Source organism: Dasypus novemcinctus, chromosome 16, assembly GCF_030445035.2.
Source record: "Dasypus novemcinctus isolate mDasNov1 chromosome 16, mDasNov1.1.hap2, whole genome shotgun sequence".
Lineage (NCBI taxonomy): Eukaryota > Metazoa > Chordata > Mammalia > Cingulata > Dasypodidae > Dasypus > Dasypus novemcinctus.
Window position 1 is genome coordinate 18,537,644 of NC_080688.1, and position 23,653 is coordinate 18,561,296.

The 23,653-nt window shown below is 40.2% G+C and overlaps 1 protein-coding gene across 8 annotated transcripts in view; it reads left to right on the forward strand.

The window, feature by feature from the left end:
- SPIRE1 (spire type actin nucleation factor 1) overlaps positions 1 to 23,653 on the forward strand; it is a 239,529-nt gene that overhangs the window by 151,165 nt on the left and 64,711 nt on the right. For all 8 annotated transcript variants that reach the window (XM_058277279.1, XM_071208408.1, XM_058277276.1 and 5 more), the window contains exons 5-6: positions 610 to 687; positions 3,999 to 4,163. In XM_058277279.1, coding sequence (XP_058133262.1) covers positions 610 to 687; positions 3,999 to 4,163 — 243 coding nt within the window. The remainder of the gene's footprint in view (positions 1 to 609; positions 688 to 3,998; positions 4,164 to 23,653) is intronic.

Genomic DNA, 23,653 nt, shown 5'->3' on the forward strand with positions numbered 1-23,653 from the left:
AGGGAAGCGGACTTGGCCCAGTGGTTAGGGCGTCCGTCTACCACATGGGAGGTCCGCGGTTCAAACCCCGGGCCTCCTTGACCTGTGTGGAGCTGGACCATGCGCAGTGCTGATGCGCGCAAGGAGTGCCGTGCCACGAAGGGGAGTGCGCCCCATGGGGAGAGCCGCCCAGCGTGAAAGAAAGTGCAGCCTGCCCAGGAATGGCGCCTCCCACACTTCCCGTGCCGCAGAAGTGGACAAAGAAACAAGACGCAGCAAATGGCACAGAGAGCAGACAACCGGGGGGGAGGAAAAATAAAATAAATAAATAAATAAATAAATCTTAAAAAAAAAAAAATATGGCTTGGAAGCTGTGAATTGATTTAACTGAAGGTTTAACCTGAAAGGCCTAAAAGGGAATTGGAGTGAGTAATATAATCCATCCCTCTTTAGGATTCTATTTTAATTTATTATGGACTTAAGCATTTATAGGAGTAGATTCTCTTTCTCCTTCAGTAACACTTCTGTGCATATTTTTTCTCTAAAAATATCTGTTAGAAATTTTAATTTGAGAAGGTAACATAATGATATATTTATGCCTAACTGCTTTTCTTTTATTTCAACTGGTAGAATCTTAAGAAGATTCAAGAAATGGAAAAGAGTGATGAATCTAGTACAGACCTGGAAGAGCTGAAAAATGCTGACTGGGTAAAATAATTTGATGCTTTTTAGTTTTTAGTTATTTTTAGTTTTTAAGAAATAATATTTTAATGCTGGTTATTAAGTACTATAGTATAAATCAACATTCTGTGCATTTGAATGCTTAGCCTTATATTTGAAGAAATATCAAACTTAAAAAAAAAGGTTTCTGATTTTATTATAACCACACAACATCTGGGGGTTTTAGTGTTTTAAAAGATTAACAGTTCTAATTATAGTAATATCGTCACATACTAAGTTCTGTTTTCAGGGTTAGTATGAAAATAACCGTGTAGCACATTCATGATACAGTCCACATTTAGTCTGTTAGGGTTGTGGGGCTGTGGCACAAGTAATAGAGTTTCTCTGCCTCAAAGCTCCATCTGCAGCAGAGAGCAGAATTACAGAATAGATAGCTACACTGTATGTGTTCCATGCACTTCAAGCATCTGTTTTCAGGCCTGTCATGATCCTCTTGATTACAAGAGGAATGCGTGTGTAGATGTGTTTGTACATATATGTGTGTGTGTGGCATGTATTTTTCACCCTCGTGGGTAACTAAAAGTCAGGCATGACAGAGTTGGAGACAGTGAGTGCCATGAAATGTTTAGAGTTAGACCAAGGTGGGTGTAGGGATCAGAGAGAAGGCAAATTTTTCGTATTCTGACTTTTCAGGTATAGGAACTGGGTAAATGATGACATTATTAACAGGAATAGATGCAGATTTAGGTGGACATGAGCAGGTTACTTTTCACCATATTTAGTTTGCCATATTTTCTTTTGAATAGCTTTATTGAGGTTTATTTGTCATACACTAAACTATACACACATAAGTGTACAGTTTGATAAGTTTGACATATACATGTGTATACTCTTGAACATACATACCCATGAAACTTTTTCCACAAGCAAAATAATGAACCTGTCCATCACCCCCCAAATCTCCTCCTGCCCCTTTGCAGTTCTTTCCTTCTGCCCTCTCATCCCCAACCCCCAGGAAACTACTTTTCTGTTTTTGGTTACTATAGTTTGCATTTTCTAGGATTTATATAAATGTAATAAAAAATCAAAGATTTTTTTTTTTTGGCTCATTTTACTATGCATAATTACTTTCAGATTTCATCTGTGTTGTTGCCTGTATCATTAGTTCTTTTCTTTTTATTGCTGAATAATATTCCGTTGTATGGACATAACACAATTTGTTTATCCATCATTTAGGTTGTTTCCTTTTTGTAATATTCTTAATTTATTGATAGATAACTTTACTGAGATATTTGGAAATTTATTAATCTGGATCATTTAAGAATAAGGTTAGAAAACAAGATGACTGTATTCTCTTAAAAGCTAGTATTGTCATTCTAGAATAAACTGATTATCAGTTTCCCTTTGTATAGGAGACTGCTCTGGTAGTGTTGCTTTTAGGTATATTTCTTCTTCGTTGACAAAATTTTTTCCTTGTTTTCCTAACCAGTGAAGCCAGATAAATAACTTGAGCAAACAGTATGAACTTGAACTGATAGTTTAATTTCTTGCCTTGAGGCAAGCTCATGATCATTGCCAAGAGCTGTGCCACTAACTCCACATTACACATTATATTTGCCTAGATCCCCAGCTTCTTCCTCATAGAACTATTAAAGTGAATTACTTGGAAGGGCTAGAATGAAGTAAGGAAAGAATGAATGAGAATTAGAATATCTTTAATAGTAGAAGCTAAACATCTCAATCTTCCTAGTGGGATGAAGGGTGAAAGTTAAAACCTCTGGGAATACATATGATGACAGTTGCTCATTAATTTATATAACTGTGACTTTAATTTCCAAAATATGTAAAACTTTGCCAAATAATGATACATGGAGAAGTAGCTAAATTTTAAAAAAGTGTGCCTGAATCATTTTATAAATCATTGTGAAAGCTTGTAACGTGCGTAATCATCCCCTGATTCATCTGTTTTGTGAAATCAAAGTTTCATATGTCAGGTTTTCTTAAAGCCTGAGGAGGTCTAGAGAAGAGATGGTATCTTAAAAGATGAAATTGTATTTGAGCTGGGTATTAAAAGAATGAGTAGAAGTAGAGAAGTTGGGACAAGAACATTCCCAAGGGAGAAATCTAAATATTTCAGAACATCATTAATGGCAAAATCTAAGCATCTTTTAAAAATACCTATTTTAGAAGATATTCTAATGAATATATTATAATATTAGGTACCTCAAGTCCTTTTTGGAACAAGAGAGAGTATACATTTTTTAAAAATAACAAATCATTATTGAGGATGTTTTTGAAAATTTTCATCAGAATTATTTTATGTAGAAGATGGTAATAGAACAAATCACTTGGTTTTATAATAAATAGATTTAAGTAGCTGTTGAGCTACTTGTTAAATTTTTTCTTTTTTTTTTTAGGAGGTACCAGGGATTGAACATTTGCTTTTCTTTGAAGTAGAGACTATGACACGTTAGGTTATGGGCAAGAGAACACAGGGATAAGGACAATAATGATGTACACATATTGAGTATGTCATGTACTTATAACTGTTTTCATATATATCTCCTTTAATTCTTAAAACTCTTGAAGAAGGTACACAAGACAGCTTATATTTGTAGATAAAATTAACTTGTGCAGATAAATAACAATGTGCAAATAAAGTTTTGAGCATTTTCTGTGTTTAGAACACTATATATCACCTCAGATCATCTTAAGTTATAGTACCATTTTTTGTTTATTCATGAGGAAGCTAGGGCTAAGAAAAGTTAAGCAACTTGCTGGAAGTCAAATAGCTAGTAGGTGGTTGTAACAATTTATGTTGGCCACAATAATGGTAAGTAACCACTACAAAATCACAGTGGCATTCAACAATATGAGCACTTATTTAGTTCATAAGTCTGTGTATCAGTTGAGATAGCATCCCTCTATGTGTCTCTCATCTTTACCCTGAGAAGAGCAGACTAATCCAGACTTGTTCTCCTCATGGTGATAACAAAGACATGTTCTTTTGAAGATTCAGTCACATCATAACTCACTGCTCTCCGGTGGCTAAGCAAATCAGATAACCCACTCCAGAGGCAAGGTGTGGGATATATTTTCCTTCACTTTAGTGAGGAATATATATCACATAGCAAAGAGTAGACACAGGGAGAGGTGAAGAATAGTAGGTTTAAACCCAGGTGCCTCAGCTCTTAACTGATTAAAGTCTAATTTTTAAAGTCTTTTCCCTTTCGTTTACTCATGTAGTCCAAACTCTTCATTTGTTCTGAATGACTGTAACTAGTTAGAGGAAAGTAGTGAATTTATTTGTTGATGCTTTCCTCCCTTGTTTTTTTCAGGCTCGGTTCTGGGTACAGGTGATGAGGGATTTGCGGAATGGTGTAAAACTTAAGAAGGTCCAAGAACGTCAGTACAATCCTTTGCCCATTGAATATCAGCTGACTCCTTATGAGATGCTAATGGATGACATTCGGTCCAAAAGATACACTTTGCGAAAGGTGATGGTAAGTAACAAGAAAAACTGTAAATGTGTATAAATGATTAGTTTTTTATAATCTTTATTTGTGGAAAATGTTCTTCTGAATATTACATATTAAAAAATTATTTCTTCTCATGAAAGTGTTCATAATGGAAATTTTGGAAAATACCATAAGCATGAAGAAGAAAAATTTCAAATGTGTAATCTCATAACCCAGAGAAATTTTGTTAGCATGTTGATGTATCACCTTCAGGTTTTTTCTATGCATTTTATTTGGACAAAATGCGTTGATATTGAATACTTTGTTTTGTATCAAGTTCTTTTCATTTAACATATTGTGAACATCTTTTCCCATTGTATATTCAGCATCATTTCTAAATGGCTACATCTTTTCTAGCTTATGGATCTATCAGATTTGATTAAACGAATCAACATGCAATCTAGTTATAACCCTATTTTTAATATCCTTGTGTGTAAATCTTTTTGAATAGCCACAATGAAATACTTGAGTTAAATTCTTAGAGTGGGACATCCAATTTGTCAGCAAATCATGACAAGTATACCTGTAAAATATATCCTGAATCTGATCAATTCTCAGCTTCTCCACTTCAGGCATCCTCTCTCCAAAGCCATCATCGTTTCTCATTCAAATGATTACAGTAGACTCTTTAGTGGCCTTCTGCTTTCACTCTTGACCCTTTTCAATCCTTTTTTCCCCTACAAAACAGCCAGAATAAGCCCCTTAAAATAAAAATGGGGTCATGTCATTCCTTTGCACAGAACCTTCCAGTGGCTTTCCATTAGTGTCCTTACCTTGGCTGACAAAGCCCTGCATGGCTCTCTCTCAGACATCTTCTTCCTACCAACCTTCTCTACTGAATTCTCCTCTTTAACCACCTTGGCTCTGCTAAGCACTTAAAAGTGCATTTGCTCTTGCCTCTCCCTGAAACTCTCTTTCCCCACATAGCCACATAACTTACCTCTTCACTTTTCAGGTATCTTCTGTAATGTCATCTCATTAGAAAGATCTTTTTTTTTCTCTTTACCCATGGGTTTTCTTTCATTAGCTGACATAGGGGTATATTTTCAGATTTACTGTCTCCTCTCACAAAGATAATGACTTAGTTCGCTTAACTTGTATGTCCCCTGTGACCAGAATGTGTGCCCAATACACAGTCAGATACTGTACTCAATAAATATTTGTGAAATGAATTAATAAGTTATATCCAAATTTTTTTAGAAAATTTGATCAATTTTTTTATGTAGAAGATTCATACCAAACACATCAGTTGGTCTTAAAATATATAGATTTAAGTAACTATTTAAACTACTTGTTTATATGAATACTATTTTACCTAAATATTGTATTGATTTACTTTTCAGTAAATCTGATATACTTTATAGATGAGGAAACTGAAATTTTTAGGTGCTCAGTAATTTCCCAAGATCATTTTTTCTGACCCAAGATCCTATGCTCTATGCTACATATATATTGCCAAGGTACCCTCTCAAAATATTATGTTTATTACTTAAAACAGAGTACTGGAGCCCATTATTTTACATCTTTGCCCAAACTGGTTGTTCTTGGGGTTTTACCAATTAATATATCTTTCTTTTATTATAAATGTATTTAAACATTTAAAAATATATATTATCCATTTATATTTCTTTTTTATTTCAATTTAACAAATATTTATTAAGCACTTTTCATGTGCCAGGCAATATTGGAGACTTGGAGAATACCATCATGAAAAAGGACATAATACAGTCCTTTTTCTAACAAATCTTTCAGTATTGTGGGAGCCACTGATCATTAAACAGACATTTACAGTGCAGTGTGATAAGCTAAGTGGAAGGGGTTACATGCAAACGGAGCAATATGTTCAAAGAACAAGAAATAATGGAATTTGGCACCAGAAAGAAAATGATGAGACATAAAGTTGGCCAGGTTAGTGGAAACCAACTCATGAAAGTCTTAGTCTGAGATTTCTCAGGGAAAGTGTACAAGGTGAGAAGAGAAGATGAGTCAGAACAGAACCTGAGCAATCTCAATTGTGAGAGATAAGCAGAGAAAAAAAAACCCGGACAAAATAAAGACTGAAAAGGCAAGCCAGAGAGAACAGAGTAGAGCCAGAAGAAGTGTGGTCATGGCAACAAAGGGAAGGCAGTACGTCAAGGAAGTGGAATGGTGCTCCAAGGGCATACAACTTAAAAACTACTGAATGTTTAATTGATTTAGCAACATGGAAATGATTTTTTTAAAAAATTTATCGAGTAGAAGAAAATAGAAACTAGATTGTAGTGTGAGAGGTAGGAAAATAGAGACTGAGTGTATGTGCCTCTTCTAAGAATTTTTAAAAGGCGATCAAAGAGTAACATCTGGAGCAGCACATGAAGTTAAAGAAAGATTTATTATTTTTTTTAACATGGAAAGACTTTCAAAAAAAATTTATACCTTCTTGCCCTTGTTGTCTGCTCTGTGTTCATTTGCTGTGTGTTGTGTGTCTGCTTGACTTCTCTTTAGACAGTGCCAGGAATTGATCCTGGGACCTTCTGGAGTGGGAGAGAAGTGCTCAATCTCTTGTGCCACCTCATCTCCCTGGTCTCCTACATCTCTTATTGTCTCTCCTCTGTCTCTCTTTGTTGTATCATCTTGCTGTGCCAGCTCTCTGCTTGGGCCAGCTTGCTGTGCAGGCCAGCACTCCTGCTCAGGCCAGTTCGCTGCATGAGCCAGCACTCCACGTGGGCCAGCTCCTCCACTTAGATCACCTCACCACACAGGCCAGCTTGCCTTCACGAGGAGGCCCCAGGAATTGAACCCTGGACATCCCATATGTAGACGGGAGCCCAATCGCTTGAGCCACATCTGCTTCCAATGAAAACACTTCTGATTTGGGAAGAACTGGTGGAAATGAGAAAGAGAAGTAGAAGTGGAGAATAGAATTTAACTGGTTCAGTGACCTTAATGAAGTCAGTGAGGTTGGGGTGGAATGAGAGTGTGTCTGATCTTCCCTCTTCTCTTCTCCTTTCCTTCCATCTCAGAAGATATCCAACCACTTCTTTGGCTTCTTTTATGCCCTAAACACAAATATTCGTCTGGTGTTGCTTTTCTTCTAGAGTCCTTTCATTCTCTATATTTCTTCCTTACAAACTTATGAATTTGATTATCACCTTTAGACCAGTACCTCCAAAATCTATATAACTACAATTCTCAACTTTCTAATGTCTTGAGTACTTTGTATACTTCAAACTTTCTCCTGGACACCTCAGCTTATAGTGTCTTGATGTCTCTAGAGCCCTCAGGAGCCCCACTGTTTGATGGCACTGTTTACTGTTTCAGTCGATGAGATCCTGCTGAGATGTGCATGAGTGTAACCTCTGGAATAACCTCCCAACTCACTTTGAAATCTCTTAGCCATTAAAACTCATTGGTGGGAAGCAGACTTCGCCCAGTGGTTAGGGCATCCGTCTACCACATGGGAGGTCCGCAGTTCAAACCCTGGGCCTCCTTGACCCATGTGGAGCTGGCCCATGCGCCGTGCTGATGCGCGCAAGGAGTGCCCTACCATGCAGGGGTGTCCCCGCGTAGGGGAGCCCCATGGTCAAGGAGTGCACCCCATAAGGAGAGCCACCCAGCGCGAAAGAAAGTGCAGCCTGCCCAGGAATGGCACCACACACACAGAGAGCTGATGTAGCAAGATGATGCAACAAAAAGAAACACAGATTCCCATGCCGCTGACAACAACAGAAGTGGACAAAGAAAAATATGCAGCAGATAGACACAGAGAACAGACAACCTGGGGGTGGGGGGGAGGGGAGAGAAATAAATAAATAAATCTAAAAAAAAAAAACCTAATTGGTATTTAATATTTCCCCCTTTTGGTCAAGGTCTTTTTCCAGTTGCATTGCTTGTTGGCACTTGGTAATAATCCCTCGGTGCCAGGGAGGCTCATCCCCAGAAGTCATATCCCCGCTGGGCAAAGGTGGTGCTTTTATATGCTGAATTTGGTTTAGAGAGAGTCCACATTTGAGCAGTAAGAAAGCTTTCAGGAGTTAACTCTTAGGCAATATATAATACTAGGCTAAGTTTCAGTTTCCCAAGAAAAGGTTCATAAGTACAATCATCAGTATCAAGGGCCTGGCATAATGGTCTATCTTCACTAGGCACTACCAATGTACTTGGGGGATTCTTGCTGTTCTATTAGAGAATGTAGCAGGACTCCCCAGGATGGGAATTCAGTTTTCTTTTGGTTATTGTGTGGGTCTCCCCCCACCGAGACAATGCCCCTGAACACTTGAGCATCTATTCATATGCCTTAGAGGCATGCCCCAGGTGAACCCTCCCCACACATCCCCCCATATAATAATTCTTGATTGCTCCCAAAATAGGCTTCTCCTTTGCCTTTCTCATTTCCAAGTATGATCATTTATCTTGATATTTGTTATATAGCATGCTTTTTTTTTGTCTTTATTTTTTAAATGTTACGTTAAAAAAATATGAGGTCCCCATATACCCCCCTCACCCCACTCCTCCCCCTATAACAACAACCTCCTTCATCATCATGAGACATTCATTGCATTTGATGAATACATCTCTGAGCACTGCTGCACCTCATGGTCAATGGTCCACATCATAGCCCACACTCTCCCACAGTCCACCCAGTGGACCATGGGAGGACATACAATTTCCAGTAACTGTTCCCGCAGCACCACCCCGGACAACTCCAAGTCTCGAAAACATCCCCACATCACATCTCTTCCTCCAATTTCCCACACCCAGCAGCCACCATGGCCACTTTCTCCACACCAATGCCACATTTTCTTTAATTACTAATCACTTTAGTTCATGAATAGAATATCAGTAAGCCCACTCTAATCCATACTCTATTCGTCCATCCTGTGGACCTTAGAATGGTTGTGTCCACTCCTCATCTATATCAAGAGGGGGCTTAGATTCCACATGGATGCTGGATGCAATCCTCCTGCTTTCAGTTGTAGGCACTCTTGGCTCCATGGTGTGGTGGTTGACCTTCTTCACCTCCATGTTAGCTGAGTGGGTAAGTCCAATAAACCTGAGTGTAGGGGTTGCAAGTCTGTTGAGGCTCAGGGCCTGGCTATCACACAGTCAGTCCAGACATTCAGGTCCCCTGGGTATATACTAAACCCCAGCGCCAACTACAGATCCAGTAAAAGTAACAGGGGAGGCTTGTGAACAAAGATCACATCTCTGAGTTCAGCTCCATCATACAGAAACGCATGCTTGCAACTTTCTCTTCCAATTTTCTTTTGCATACATTAGTAAAAAAGCTGGGTCTGGCTTGGAAAAATCACTTCTTTTTTCAATAGGCATTTACATTCATTTTGTTTTGTTTTTTTGACTTTTTATTTCTAAGTAAATAGAGTTTCACAGGAAGTTGCAAAAAAATATACAGGCAAGTCCTATGTACCTTATTTGCATAGCTATAGTACACTGTCAAAACCAGCAAATGGACCTTGGTACTATCCACAGGACTTATTCTGATATTGCTAGTTCTCTGTGCATTCATTTGTGTGTGTGTGCGCATGTTCTGTGCAGTTTTATCATGTGTAGTTTTATGTAACAATTACCACTAGATACAGAATTTTTCCAACACCAGATGGCTTCCATGTTATCCCTTTATTGCAGCATCCATCCCTCTCTCCCTGTCCCTGACTCCTGACAATGACTAAATTTGTTATTCACTATAATTTTGTTATTTCAAAGATATTCTATAAATGGAATAGTATGGAATGTTAATTTTTTGAGATTTTCTTTTTTTCACTCACCACTCACTTCTTGAGATCCATCCAAGTTGTTGTATGTATTTGTGTGTTCCTTTTTATTGCTGAGTAGTTTCCTGTGATGTAGGTATACTATAGTGTGTATAACTATTCACCTATTAAAGGGCATTTGGGTTACTTCCATTTTGGGGCTATTATAAATAAAGATGCTTTGAACAGTTACATGCAGATTTTTTATAGATACAAGTTTCCATTGGTCAGGGATAAATATCTAGGGATGCAGTTGCTGTATCATATGATAGTTTCACGTTTAGTTTCATAAAAAGCTGTCAAATAACTTTCCAGAGTAACTCTATCTCCATGCATTTTACAAAACCTCGTTGTACCTATTCTGTCTATATTTGAGGTTCTGTGCCAAGTATTTATACTCATTATCTAGTTACAGAGACCTATATATGATGAGTGAAAGTGTGGATGTAAGATATAGAAGGAGCAATCAACTCTTTCTGGGCCTTTTGAAGGAGACTGCAGGGAAGCTACAACTACAAAGTAAAACTGGGGCTGAAATTTGAACAATGAATAAAATTTGACCAAATGGACATTGGACTTCACCCTCAAGGAGCATCAGTTATTTAAGGTCATGCAATCACATAACTAAAAATGTTAGGACACTGGAAAATATGTGTAGGTCTGCATGATGAGCAATAGGCAGCAGTGTTTTTCCTGAACAGTGAGCTGAGCTCTCTTGAGTGTCTGCCAATATTCCATACATTCTACGTAGTATGTGATATGTGACTGGTAGCTCCATTCCCTTTACAGCCATCTGTGAGCTAGAGGAGAATCTCTGACTCATCACAGTTTTTGAGTACCTACAATGCTGTGTCAAACAAAGTGAGCTTAGATCCTATGAGACAAATCAAATGTCATTAGAAAAAACACCCTGGGAAGTGTGGCTGAATGACCTCACCACCTCCTAAAGGTAGCTCTCCAATTTATGGACAGCAACAAGGACACCATTGATTTCAAATTCAAGGGGTAAATTGGTTGGAACTGTGAAGGTTATGTTTAGAGTGAGAAGAGGCCATCAGTAAGTTTGTATCTTACTGCCAAGTCTTCAGAGATAGTTGATAGTTATACCCAGATGCATTCACCGTGCTTTTGCATGCATCTCCTACAAAACCTATTTGTCTTTTCTCTATTTATAAAGATGATGGAGGGTGGCGGACTTGGCCCAGTGGTTAGGGCGTCCATCTACCACATGGGAGGTCCGCGGTTCAAACCCCGGGCCTCCTTGACCTGTGTGTAGCTGGCCCACGCGCAGTGCTGATGCATGCAAGGAGTGCCCTGCCACGCAGGGGTGTCCCTCACGTAGGGGAGCCCCACGCAAGGATGCGCTCCGTAAGGAGAGCCGCCAAGCGCGAAAGAAAGTGCAGCCTGCCCAGAAATGGTGCCACACACACGGAGAGCTGACACAACAAGATGACACAACAACAAAAAAGAAACACAGATTCCCGTGCCGCTGACAACAGAAGTGAGCAAAGAAGAACACGCAGCAAATAAACACAAAGAACAGACAACCGGGGTGGGGGGCCGGAATAAATAAATCTTTAAAAAAATAAATTAAAAAAGATGATCTATTCTCATAATTTTTTTTAGAGACATGAAAAGCAAAATTTTCTGAAAATCTTCCACCTAGACAGTTCAACATTTTGATAAACCTCCTTTTCTAGGCTCCTCTCTCTTCATTCTTGGAAGAGAATGGATGGGTAGGTTGGTGGGGAGATGGATGGATGAATAATCATTTTACATGAAGAGAATCATATATGTACTGTTTTTAAAGTCTTTTTCACTTTATATTTTGCTGTGAAAAATGAACATAGAGTCTTTTTGAAATTGCTGTCAAATATTTTCTTTGAGGTATTTTTTACAGACATTGAGGTTGTTTCAATTGTTCATTTTTTTAGTATGCTTGTTAACAATTGTTTTATTTTGCCAAAGGCTCCCAATGCAAAGTACCAAAAATTAGTTGGATTTTATAATGGGGATTTATTTGGGATAAAATCTTACAGTTCCAAGACCATGAAATATCCAAATTCAGGCACTATCAGAGGTGCTTTCTCACCAGAGTCAGCTACTGTTGATCCTGTTGTCAGAGACCGATCTTTGACGAGGTCTCTGCCTTCCCCTCCTAAATTTACCATCTCCTGGAGCTTAGCTTTGGGCACCAGACGTAGGGCTTATCTCTTTCTGGGCCTCCTCTGTCATTCTCGGCTACCCCGCTTTTTTTCCAAATTCAGCAGCATGCATAAAGGCATATATGACTTATCTCTCCTTTCTCTCACATTGCAGGATCAAATATGGCATCTCCCTTTTCCTATGTGTCTCTTTCTGTGTCTGTTTATATTAAGTCCTGTAAAAGGGTTGCGACTCAACCTGAGTGACCTCAACCTATTCCCTGTGTAATGGGTCTCACATCCACAGAAATGGATTAGTTCACAAACATAATCTTTCTCTTTTGGGGATTCATAAAATAATTTCAAATTGTCATAATCGATGAACCAATATGATAAATTATTAACTAAAGATCATAGCTCACCTTAAGTTTCACTTTTTGTGTTGTCTAGTTCCCTCGGTTTTACAAATGCAAAATGGCACATATCCATCATTGCAGCATCATACAGAATAGTTTCAATGCCTTAAACATGCCCTGTGTGCCACTGTTCATCCCTCTCCCATTCAACTCCTGCCCACCATTGATCTTATTACTGTTTCTATATTTTTGCCTTTTCTGGAATATCATACAGTTGGAATCACACAGTATGTTGCCTTTTCAAATTGGCTTTTTTCACCTAGCAATGTGTGTCCAAGTTCCTCCCCATGTCTTTTTTTTTTTTTTAAGATTTATTTATTTTATTTCTCCTCCCTTTCCCCTCATTGTCTGCTCTCTGTGTTGATTTGCTGTGTGCTCTCTGTGTCTGCTTGTCTTCTCTTTAGGAGGCACCAGGAACTGATCCTGGGACCTTCCGGAGTAGAAAAGAGGTACTCAATCTCTTGCACCACCTTAGCTTCCTGGTCTGTTGCATCACTCATTGTCTCTCCTCTGTGTCTCTTTTTGTTGCGTCATCTTACTGCACTAGCTCTTGGTGCAGGCCAGTACTCCTGCACAGGCCAGCACTCCTGTGCGGACCAGCACTCCACGCAGGCCAACGCTCTGCTTGGGCCAGCTCACAGCACGGGCAAGCTTGCCTTCACCAGGAGGCCCTGGGAATCGAATCCTGGACCTCCTATATGGTAGACAGGAGCCCATTCACTTGAGCCACATCTGCTTCCCCCTTCATGTCTTTTTGTGACATAATAGCTTATTTCTTTTTAGCACTGCATAGATATACAATGGTTTCTTTCTTTTCTTTTCTTTTTAAGATTATTTAGTTTTCTCCCCTCCCCCCCACCCCGGTTGTCTGTTTTCTGTGTCTTATTTGCTGCGTCTTTTTTCTTTGTCCGCTTCTGTTGTTGTCAGCGGCACGGGAATCTGTGTCTCTTTTTGTTGCATCATCTTGTTTTGTCAGCTCTCCGTGTGTGCAGCACCATTCCTGGACAGGCTGCACTTTCTTTCATGCTGGGCAGCTCTCCTTACAGGCGCACTCCTTGCGCATGGGGCTCCCCTACGCGGGGGACACCCCTGCATGGCAGGGCACTCCTTGTGCACATCAGCACTGCTCATGGGCCAGCTCCACACGGGTCAAGGAGGCCCAGGGTTTGAACCGTGGACCTCCCATGTGGTAGATGGATGCCCTAACCACTGGGCCAAGTCCGCTGCCTGGTTTTTTAAATAGACAGTTTATAATCTTTATTAGGGAAATTATAGTTATGGGGGAAAATGTGTTTTGACCCTCATCTCCCACCATGCACATAAGAAAGACATCAGTCTTAATATGGTTTTAGATCTAAATGTGAATGTAAAACAATAAAATCTTCTAAAAGGTAACATAGTAGAATATTATCATGACCTTGAGGTTGGCAAAGATTTCTTAAATTGGACAGGTGTGCATAGATCCACTGGAAGATATTTACCAGACTATACCTATGAGCGTAATTTGTAACAGCCATATTATGGAAATAACCCAAATGTCCGTTCAGCAGTAAAATGACAGTACTGTGGTATATTCATAAATGGAATAATAGTAATGAATATGAACTACTCCAACATGCATCACTGTAATTGAAGCTCACAAATATAATGGTAAGCAATAGAAGCCAAACACGAAAGAAACACACGTGTTTCAATTCACATGAAGTTTTAAGTATTTAATAGTCTCTTTCCCAGCTTGTCACTATTACTATGTTACATTATCAAACTTTTATCTACCAGATCTACAGGTTACATGTGGGTCATGTATCTTTTTTCACTTTAAGCTTTTTATTTTGAAATAATTTCAAAATTATAGGACAATTGCAAAATGCAAAACTCACACCCATTAGAAGGGCTGCTATTAAAAACAAAAACAGAAAATAGCAAGTGTTAAGGATACAGAGAAATAGGAACAATCATTCATTGTTGGTGGCAATGTAAAATGGTACAGCTGCTGTGGAAGACAAGTTTTGCAGTTCTTCAGAAAGCTAAGTTTAGAACTAGCATAGATGATCCAGTTATTCCACTAGTAGGTTGTAGCAGTTTGATATTATTTATGAACTCCAAAAAAACCATATTGATTATGTTTGTAAACTCATCTGTTCCTCTGGCAAGATACCCTTTGACTATATTAAATTCAGAGGTTTTACATTTATTTGATTGAATCAAGATTAGGGCTTTGATTTGACCACATCAGTAGGGTATGACTCAGAGTTGAGTCCCTGCTCCCTTGGTGGGCTGATAGAAACAGACACTTATTCAAGAGGACACACAGGAGAAGATACAGAAAAAGAAGAGAGAACTTTGTTGGTTTTGATCCTGGAGCCCCAGGGAGAGATGAGCCATTCTCCTGATAGTTTACAGCTAACCTTGTGAGGAGAACAGAGCAGCTGAGAAACCCAGAAAGAGCCCTATGCCAGCCTAGAGCTAAGATCAGAAGAAGCTGGGCCCAGAGAGCCTTAAAAGGAAGAAGGAAAGAAACCAGGAGAGATTGCCCTCCATCTCGCTTCAACATATCGCAGCTAACTTTGGTAAGAAAGGAACCTAGGCCTCTTTAGGGCCTTGTAACTGTAAATTTTTACCTCAAATAAATACCTCTTATGAAAGCCAACAGATTTCTGGTTCTTTACATCAGCACCCCTTTGGCTGACTCATATATAGATATATATCCAAAAGAATTGAAATCAGGGACTCGAACAGATATTTGCACACCAGTGTTCATAGCAGCATTTTTCACAATTACCAGAAGATGGAAGCAATCCAAGTGTCCATAAGCCAGTGAATGGATAAATAAAATGTGGTATATACGTACAATGGAATATCATTCAGCCCTAAAAAGGAATGAAATCCTGATACGTGCAACAATATGGATGAACCTTGAAGACATCATGTTGGGTGAAACAAGCCATACACAAATGGACAAATTGTATTATCTCACTAATTTGAATAATTAGAATAAGCAAACTCATAGAGTCAGAATCTAGAATAAAGGTTACCAGGGAATAAAGTGGGGATAGGAAATGGGAAGTTTGGGCTTTAAAGGTTCATGGCTCCTATTGAGAATGATGAAAGTGTTTTGGTGTTTATGGCAGAGCATTGTGAATGTGATTAACAACACTAAAAGATATGAGGGGTAAAATCTAGAATTTATGTATGGTAACAGAATAAAAATTTTTTTTAAATCCATGGAAGTACACTACACACAGTGAACCTAAAGTTAAACCATGGACTATGAGTAGTAGTATAATTATAAAAAATGTGTTTCAAGTGTAACAAATGTTTCATATCAATGCAGGGTGTTATTAATAGGATGGTATATGGGAATCCTTTATTTTATGTATATTGGTTTGTAAACCCACAACTTCTCTAATAAAGAAAAAAAATGATGTAAACCCTATCAAGAAAACTTCAACATACCCCCAACCCCCAAGGTACCCAGAGCCACCAATTTTAACATTTTACCACATTTCCCTTATTCTCTCTATCTGTCCATCTGTAGTTGTTTCCTAGCTGCTAAAACAAATAACATACAATGGGTTGGCTTAAAAACAGGAATTTATTGGCTCACAGTTTGATAGGCTAGAAGGCTTCCTTCATTCTAGGGTTGATGTCTACTGGCTACCTGGCAATCTCTGAAGTTCCTTGACTTTTCCATCACATGGCAATGCATATAGCAGCATCTTCTCCTTTCCTTTTCACGATTCTCTTGACTTCCACCCATCTATCTTCTGTCCATCTACTTTATGAACATCATACTCCTCTAATACATAATACTTCCATGTGCATTTCCTAACATCAAGGTTATTAATTTATGTAACCAAGTTCAATATCAAGTTCAAGAAATTGTAACATTGATGAAAAACTTAAATTCTATATTCCATTTTTTTAATCTACCAATATTGTCCTTTTGAGCCCTTCTCCTCCATTCTTAGGTCCCATCCAAAATCACGTGTTTTACTTAATTGTTATTGTCTCATTGTTTGCTTTCTTTTTTAATTGTGGAAACATACATACAATATAAATCTTCCATCCTAACTCTTCCCAATCATACTGTTTAGTGGAATTAATCACATTCACAGTGTTGGGGTACCCTCATCACCATCCATTACTAGAACTTTCCTTTCACCCCAAACAGAAACCCTATACCCATTGTGCATTAACTCTAATGCTCTATTAGAGCATTAACTCCAATGCTCTATTAGAGCATTAACTCCCTGCTCTAACCCCTGGTAACCTCTACTCTACTTTCTATGTCTATGGATTTACATATTCTCTGATATTTTTTTTTGTGGTTGCCGTGGGACTTAAGTTAACATCCTAAATTTAACAATCCTGTTTGGATGTATACCAGCTTACCTCAATAGCATACACAAACTCTGTTCCTGTTTTTCCATTCCCCACCTTTATGTAGTTTTTGTCACATATTATATGTTGTACTTTATGAGCCCAAAACTATTGGTTTATCATTACAGGTATTTTGCTTTGTTTATTGTTTTTGAGGTACGGGACAGGGGTTAGAACCTAGGATCTCATGTGGGGGAAGCCAGTGTTCAACCACTGAGCCACATTGGCTCCCCTGAGTAGGCCCTTTCATTTGTTTGCTTGTTGTTTACCTCATTTTTAGGAGGAACTGGAGATCAAACCTGGGGCCTCCGTGTGGGAAGCAGGTGCTCAACCTCTTGAGCCACATCTGCTCCCTATCATTATATTTTATGCATTTGCTTTTTAGATCCTGTAGGAAGTAAAAAGTGGGATTGCAAATCAAATACAATAGTACTGTTACTTATTTATTTATTTATTTATTTATTTATTTTTGAGGTACGGAGCCAGAGATTGACCCCAGGACCTCATCTATGGGAAGCTGGCACTCAGCCACTGAGCCACATCAGCTTCCCTAGTACTGTTATTTATATTTCTCCATGTCATCTTTACCAGAGATTTTTATTTCTTCATGTAGTTTTAACCAATCATCTAGTGTCTTTTCTTTTCAACCTGCAGAATTCCTTTTAGCATTTCTCGTAGGGCTAGTGGTGATGAATTCCGTCTGCTTTTGTTTATCTGGGAATGTCCTAATCTGTACCTCATTTTTTGAAATACAGTTTTGCTTGACATAGAATTCTTAGTTGGCTTTTTTTTTCCTTTTAGCATTTTAAATATTTCATCTCACTGCCTTCTCGCCACTATGGTTTCTCCCTGAGAGATCTTAACGAGTTCCTTTATTTATGACGCATTACTTTCCCTCTTGTGACTTTCAGAAGTCTCTTTTTATATTTGGCATTCAACAGTTTGATTAGGACATAGCACAATATGGTTCTGTTTGGATGTCCTTGAGTTTCTTTGATGTGAATGTTCATGTGTTTATTTAAATTTGCAAAGTTTTCAGCTGTTATTTCTTTGAATATTCTCTCTGCCACTTTCTCTTTTTATTTTCCTTCTGGGACTCCTGCAATGCATATATGGATACTCTTGATGGTGTCCCATAGGTCCCTCAGGCTTTGTTCACTTTTTTTCATTCTTATTTCTGCTCCTCAGACAGACTGATTTCAATTATCTTTTCTTCAAGTTCACTGATTCTTCCTTCTTCAGGTCCAAGCTACTGTTGAGCCCCCTAGGGAAATTCTTAAAAAAGTCTTTGTATGGTATGTCCCAGGTCTGGTCCTGCTCATTGAAGGTTTCTACTGCTTTAATATTCTCATTTGTCTGGGTTACCGCTTCCTCTTTCTTTGTATGTTTTGTTATCTTTTGCTGATACCTGGATGTTTTTTATATTTTAATGTGTTATCACGGGAATTTAGATTCTGAGGGCAGCTGTTCCTTAAGGTGAAAAAAAAAAGGAAGAAAGAAAAAAAAGAGAATATCTTTCACAGTTTTTGCAGATTGGCCTGTGTGAGAGCATGCCAACAGAACTTAGCCATACAGTTAGTGTGGAGAATTAACCCAAGGCAAAAATGTAGGGTCCTTCCCACTCCTTTTTCTGCATGTGTCTTGTCCTGGACAGGTGTGTGTAGCCATAGGAATATGCACGAATGTGAATGTCCCATCTTCTTTAGGGAACAGCATTTCCTCATGGTCCTGGGCATTGCACTGTATGTCCTACATCCAGCAATCCATTGCCACAGGGAACACAACTTGGTTGTTCTCCCACAGTGTTCTGTAGGAGAGCTCTGTGAGCTGCCTCTACACACAGGGCAAGTTCTGGGAAGGCAGTCCTGTGATGAAAGTCACAGTCTAGTCCTTCAGGCTGCCACCAGACAGACTGGCCCAAACACAGATGTTCTAGTATGAGCGCAAGTGTTACTCTGCACCCTCTGGAATTGGGGGTGATCAGCAAGGGCACCCAAGAGCCTCCCATTTTGAAGTTGACTTTTTCTTGATTGGCACTTGCCCTGTTTCTGCAATCCTTTAACTGTTTTCTGGAACTTTGAGGAAGATGTTTCTGTTAGTTCTTTCTGGTTATTCAGAGCTTCTCTGTAGGACAGAGCCCTGGTACATCTCACTCCACTATCTTGATCCACTTTCATACTTGAAACATCTTTTAATATGTTTTAGGCAATGTGCATGATACTTAAGAGGCCTGACTGTGCAATTGGGGCACCTTCGTTGGAATTTTAGTTATTCCACCTACCAATGGGATTTTGAACATGTTACCTCGCTTCTGTCTGAGATTTCTCATCTGTGAAATGAGGGTAAAGGTGCCTGCCTCATAGGGTTGCTGTGTGGATCACATGAAATAGTATTATAAAGTGATGAAATAGGGAAACGGACTTGGCTCAGTGGTTAGGGCGTCCGTCTACCACATGGGAGGTCCGCAGTTCAAACCCCGGGTCTCCTTGACTCGTGTGCAGCTGGCCCATGCGCAGCGCTGATGCGCGCAAGGAGTGCCGTGCCACGCAGGGGTGTCCCCTGCGTAGGGGAGCCCCACGTGGAAGGAGTGCACCCATAAGGAGAGCCGCCCAGCGCGAAAGAAAGTGCAGCCTACACAGGAATGGCGCCGCCCACACTTCCCGTGCGTGCCACTGAGGACAACAGAAGCAGACAAAGAAACAAGACGCAGCAAATAGACACAGAGAACAGACAACCGGGGGAGGGGGAGAATTAAATAAATAAATAAATCTTAAAAATAAAATAAAATAAAGTGATGAAATAAAATTACTAAAAAGTGCTTGGTACATAGTAAGCATTACATAATTTTTTTAGTAGCAATAGTGTTATGTCTTTTATATATTATTCTTTTTGGTTTTTAGTCTTACTGATTTGTAACTGCTCATTATATAAGGAGAAGTATACATCAATATTAGAGATGTTTTTCTTTTAATAAAATGGAACTGTTTTGAAAGTTGATTAGGGGCCCCATGTTAATCACTAAACTTTAAGTTGGCTTCAAACATTTTTTAGTTGTGATCTGATATCCTCATAAATGATTCTGCTTTACTTAAAACAAAAATAGAAAAAAATTTGCTTTTTCAAGGATCAAGTTATTTGAACATTTTGTTAGTTGAAAACTCCTCAAGCTTTGGAATGACAGGTGATTTTTGTCCCTGTGATGATTATTAGAGATGCATCTGCCTGTCATTTCAATCTAGTATATTTATCTTAAAATAGTACATTTTTAAAACTTGGAGGTTGTGGATAGGAAGTAAAGAAACAGTACAGATGTTTCTACTTCACTCTAGCCATTTTTAAAAATTATTTATTCATTTATTTATTGCTGTTTTCCTCTTTCTGTCTGTCTGCCTAATTAAATACAGTTTACTTGAGTACATTTGTACTCCTCACATGCAAGGCTATAGGGTAGATATAAAACCAGTAAATTAGAAAGTGTATGTGGCTCAGGCAACTGGGCTCCTGCCTACCACATGGGAGATCACTGATCCAAATCCTGGTGCCTCCTAAAGAAGACAGCAACCTGGCGCAATGGGCAGGCATAGGCAAGCTTACACAACATGAGGCATAAGAAGGAAAAACTTAATGAGAGACCCAACAAAGCAGTGAGCAAAGGTTCCCAGTGCCTCCTAAAGAAGACAGCAAGCTGATGCAACAAGGTGATGCAACAAGAGACACAGGGAGGAAAAACATAAATGAGAGGTACAACAAAGCAGGGAGCCGAAGTGGCCCAAGTAGTTAGGTACCGCCCTCCTATATCAGAGGTCCTGAGTTTGGCTTCCAGTGCCTCTTAAAGAAACAAAGAAGATGAACAGACACAGCAAGTGAAAAACAACAAGGGGTGAGGAGAGATACATAAATAAAATCTTTAAAGAATAAAACCTAGTAGGAGGAGGTGGAACCAAGATGGCAGCAGACTAAGGAGCTCCCGGAGTAAGCTCGTGATACAGGGCAGTTGGTGGTCACACAGAGCTACCTAAAGCACCTCTTTGGGGGCCCCAGGAAACCAGAGGAGTATCCTGCAACATCCTAAAGATTGTGGAAGAAGGAGACTGCCCATCTTCAGAGAGGATTTGAGAGTAGAGCCCTCCATACTGTGGAGGTTGGTGCCTGTGGTACAAGCCACCTCTGGAACTATTCTTTTTTTAAATAAAGATTTATTTTTATTTATTTATCTCCCCTTCCCCATTCGCTGCATGTTCTTTTGTCCACTTCTGTTGTTGTCAGCGGCATGGGAATCTGTGTTTCTTTTTGTTGCATCATCTTGCTGCATCAGCTCTCAGTGTGTGTGGTGCCTTTCCTGGGCAGGCTGCACTTTCTTTCACGCTGAGCGTCTCCTTACGGGGCGCACTCCTTGTGCGTGGGGCTCCCCTACACAGGGGACACTCCTGCACGGCATGGTACTCCTTGTGCACATCAGCACTGTGCGTGGGCCAGCTCCACATGGGTCAAGGAGGCCCAGGGTTTGAACCGCAGACCTCCCATGTGGTAGACGGACGCCCTATCCATTGGGCCAAGTCTGCTTCCCAGGAACTATTCTTGGTTGGAGTTGTAAATTCCATTTCCCAAAAAAATGGGAGAGGAAGACATGGTATGGCACCAACTTCAGCTACTAATTAGTGGATTCAGCTGGCTGAAGTATAATCCTAGGAACAACTAAATTTTGAGCCTGTCCAGGTCAGAGGGCAGCTGATGGCTGCCATTTTGACTCCACACCTGGCATGAGGGGAAGCAGGGCTGATTGAAAATCACAGTGCTGGTAAAGACCGCCTTCTTTCCACCCAGGTTGGATTGTAGGTCCAGCCAAAACTCCAGACCTTCCTCCAGCAGGGAGGAAAGTGGTTGGACCTGCACACCACTCTGGGAAGCTGCAAGCCACGCCACAGAAACCAGTGCCCATCCTATTCAAGCAGCACAAGTTGTCTCAGGAGCTATTCCATGGCTAGAGTTAGAAGCTCCATTTCCCATAAATGGTGGAAGAAGAGACAGTTGTCCACCAACCTCAGCTACTGATTAGTGGACTTAGCTGGCTAAAGTATAATCCTAGAAATAGCTAGAGTCTGAGCCTGTCCAAGTGGGAAAGAGTCCAGTGGCTGCCATTTTGACTTCACTCCCAGCATGAGGGAAAGCTGGGCTGACTGAAAATCCAGTGAAGTTAAGGACTGGCTTCTTTCCACCAAGATCTGATTGCAGCCCTAACCTAGGCTCCAGCAGAGAGGAAGCTGGCAAGACCTGCACCAGGCTCTCCAGGGCACTGCAAGTGCTCTCCAGGGCACAAACTAAATAGTCTGTCACCTAGGGTGTTTGCCTGCACCCCAATAGGATAGGAGAGGTGCTGGGTATTCTTGGCCTCTCTGGGCAATGGCAGGAGTTTTCAGCCCACACGAACTGGTTTATTGAGTGCCTTTGAGCCCATCTCCATCTCTGTCCCCCATAGGATAGGAGGGGCCCAGTGTTCCCTCAGCTTCTCAGGGCAACTTCAGGCAGTTTTGACCTGCACAAGCCTGACTGTTGGGCACCTTTGGCTCCATGCCCATCCCCAACAGGACAAAAGACAGACAGTGTTTGCGCAGCCTCTCTGGGTAACTACAGGTGCTTTTGGCCCACACAGCCTGGACTGGTGGGTACTTGTGGATCCACCCTCCACCCCCCCAATAGGAAAGGAGGGGGCTGGTGTTTCCACAGCCTTTCTGGGCAGTGGCAGACCTTTGTCCTGCCTATGCATCCATCCCCACCCCCAGTAGGATAGGAGGTGTCTGGTGTCTCCACAGCCTCTCTGGACAATGGTGGGTACATTCAACCTACAGGGACTGAACTGTTGAATCTGTGGATCCAACCCCATGCCTAATAAGATAGGAAAGAGCTGTTGTTTCTTCAGCCTCTCCAAGCAATGGCAAGTATTCTCAGCCTAAAGGTACTGAAATGTTAGGTGGCCCTAGAACCACCTCCACTACCCAATAAGATAGGAGGGGGCTGGGCAACAGTGGATACTTTCAGCCTACAGAGACTGAACTGTTGGACGTTGATGGTTCCTTTTCCACCTCTAAAGGGTGGAAGGGACAGTACTTCCTCAGCCTCTCAGGGCAATTGCAGGCATATTTGCCCATATAGATTAGATTGTTGGGTACTCCAGAGGGTCTATTCCCACCCCCAGCAGGGAGAGGGTCTGGTGCTATGACAGTTTACCTGAGCAACTGTGGTCATTTTGGACCCACACAGCATAGATTGCTGCCCACAACTATACCTCCATCCCCACCCAAGGTAGGGGAGGAAGGGGTGTGAAGTTTCATCAGTCTCTCTGGACAACTACTGACAGTCTTGTCCTGCCCAGCTTGGATTATTATACATGGCTGCAGTCCTGTCCCTATCCCTGATAGAGGACAAAGGTGGGAGAAGCTTCATCAATTCCTGGGGCAATGTGGACAGCTTCAGCCTCTAGTTTACAGCACCAAGTACATCCTTGGCTCCTACTATACAACCACCAAGGGAGAAAAGACAAGAAAACCCTAAACTAAATGGAGAAACTGCACCCAGAATAAATACATCTAGCAAACAAGATGCAAAAACACCAACAAAAAATTACAGTTCATACCAAGAAACAGGAACAAGATAAGACTGCAGATGACCCAAAGGAGTTGAGACAATTAATCTTAGATGTCAAACAAATCTCCTTAATAAATTCAGTGAGATGGCTAAAGAGATTAAGGGTATTAAGAAGACATTGAATGAGCACATAGAAGAAT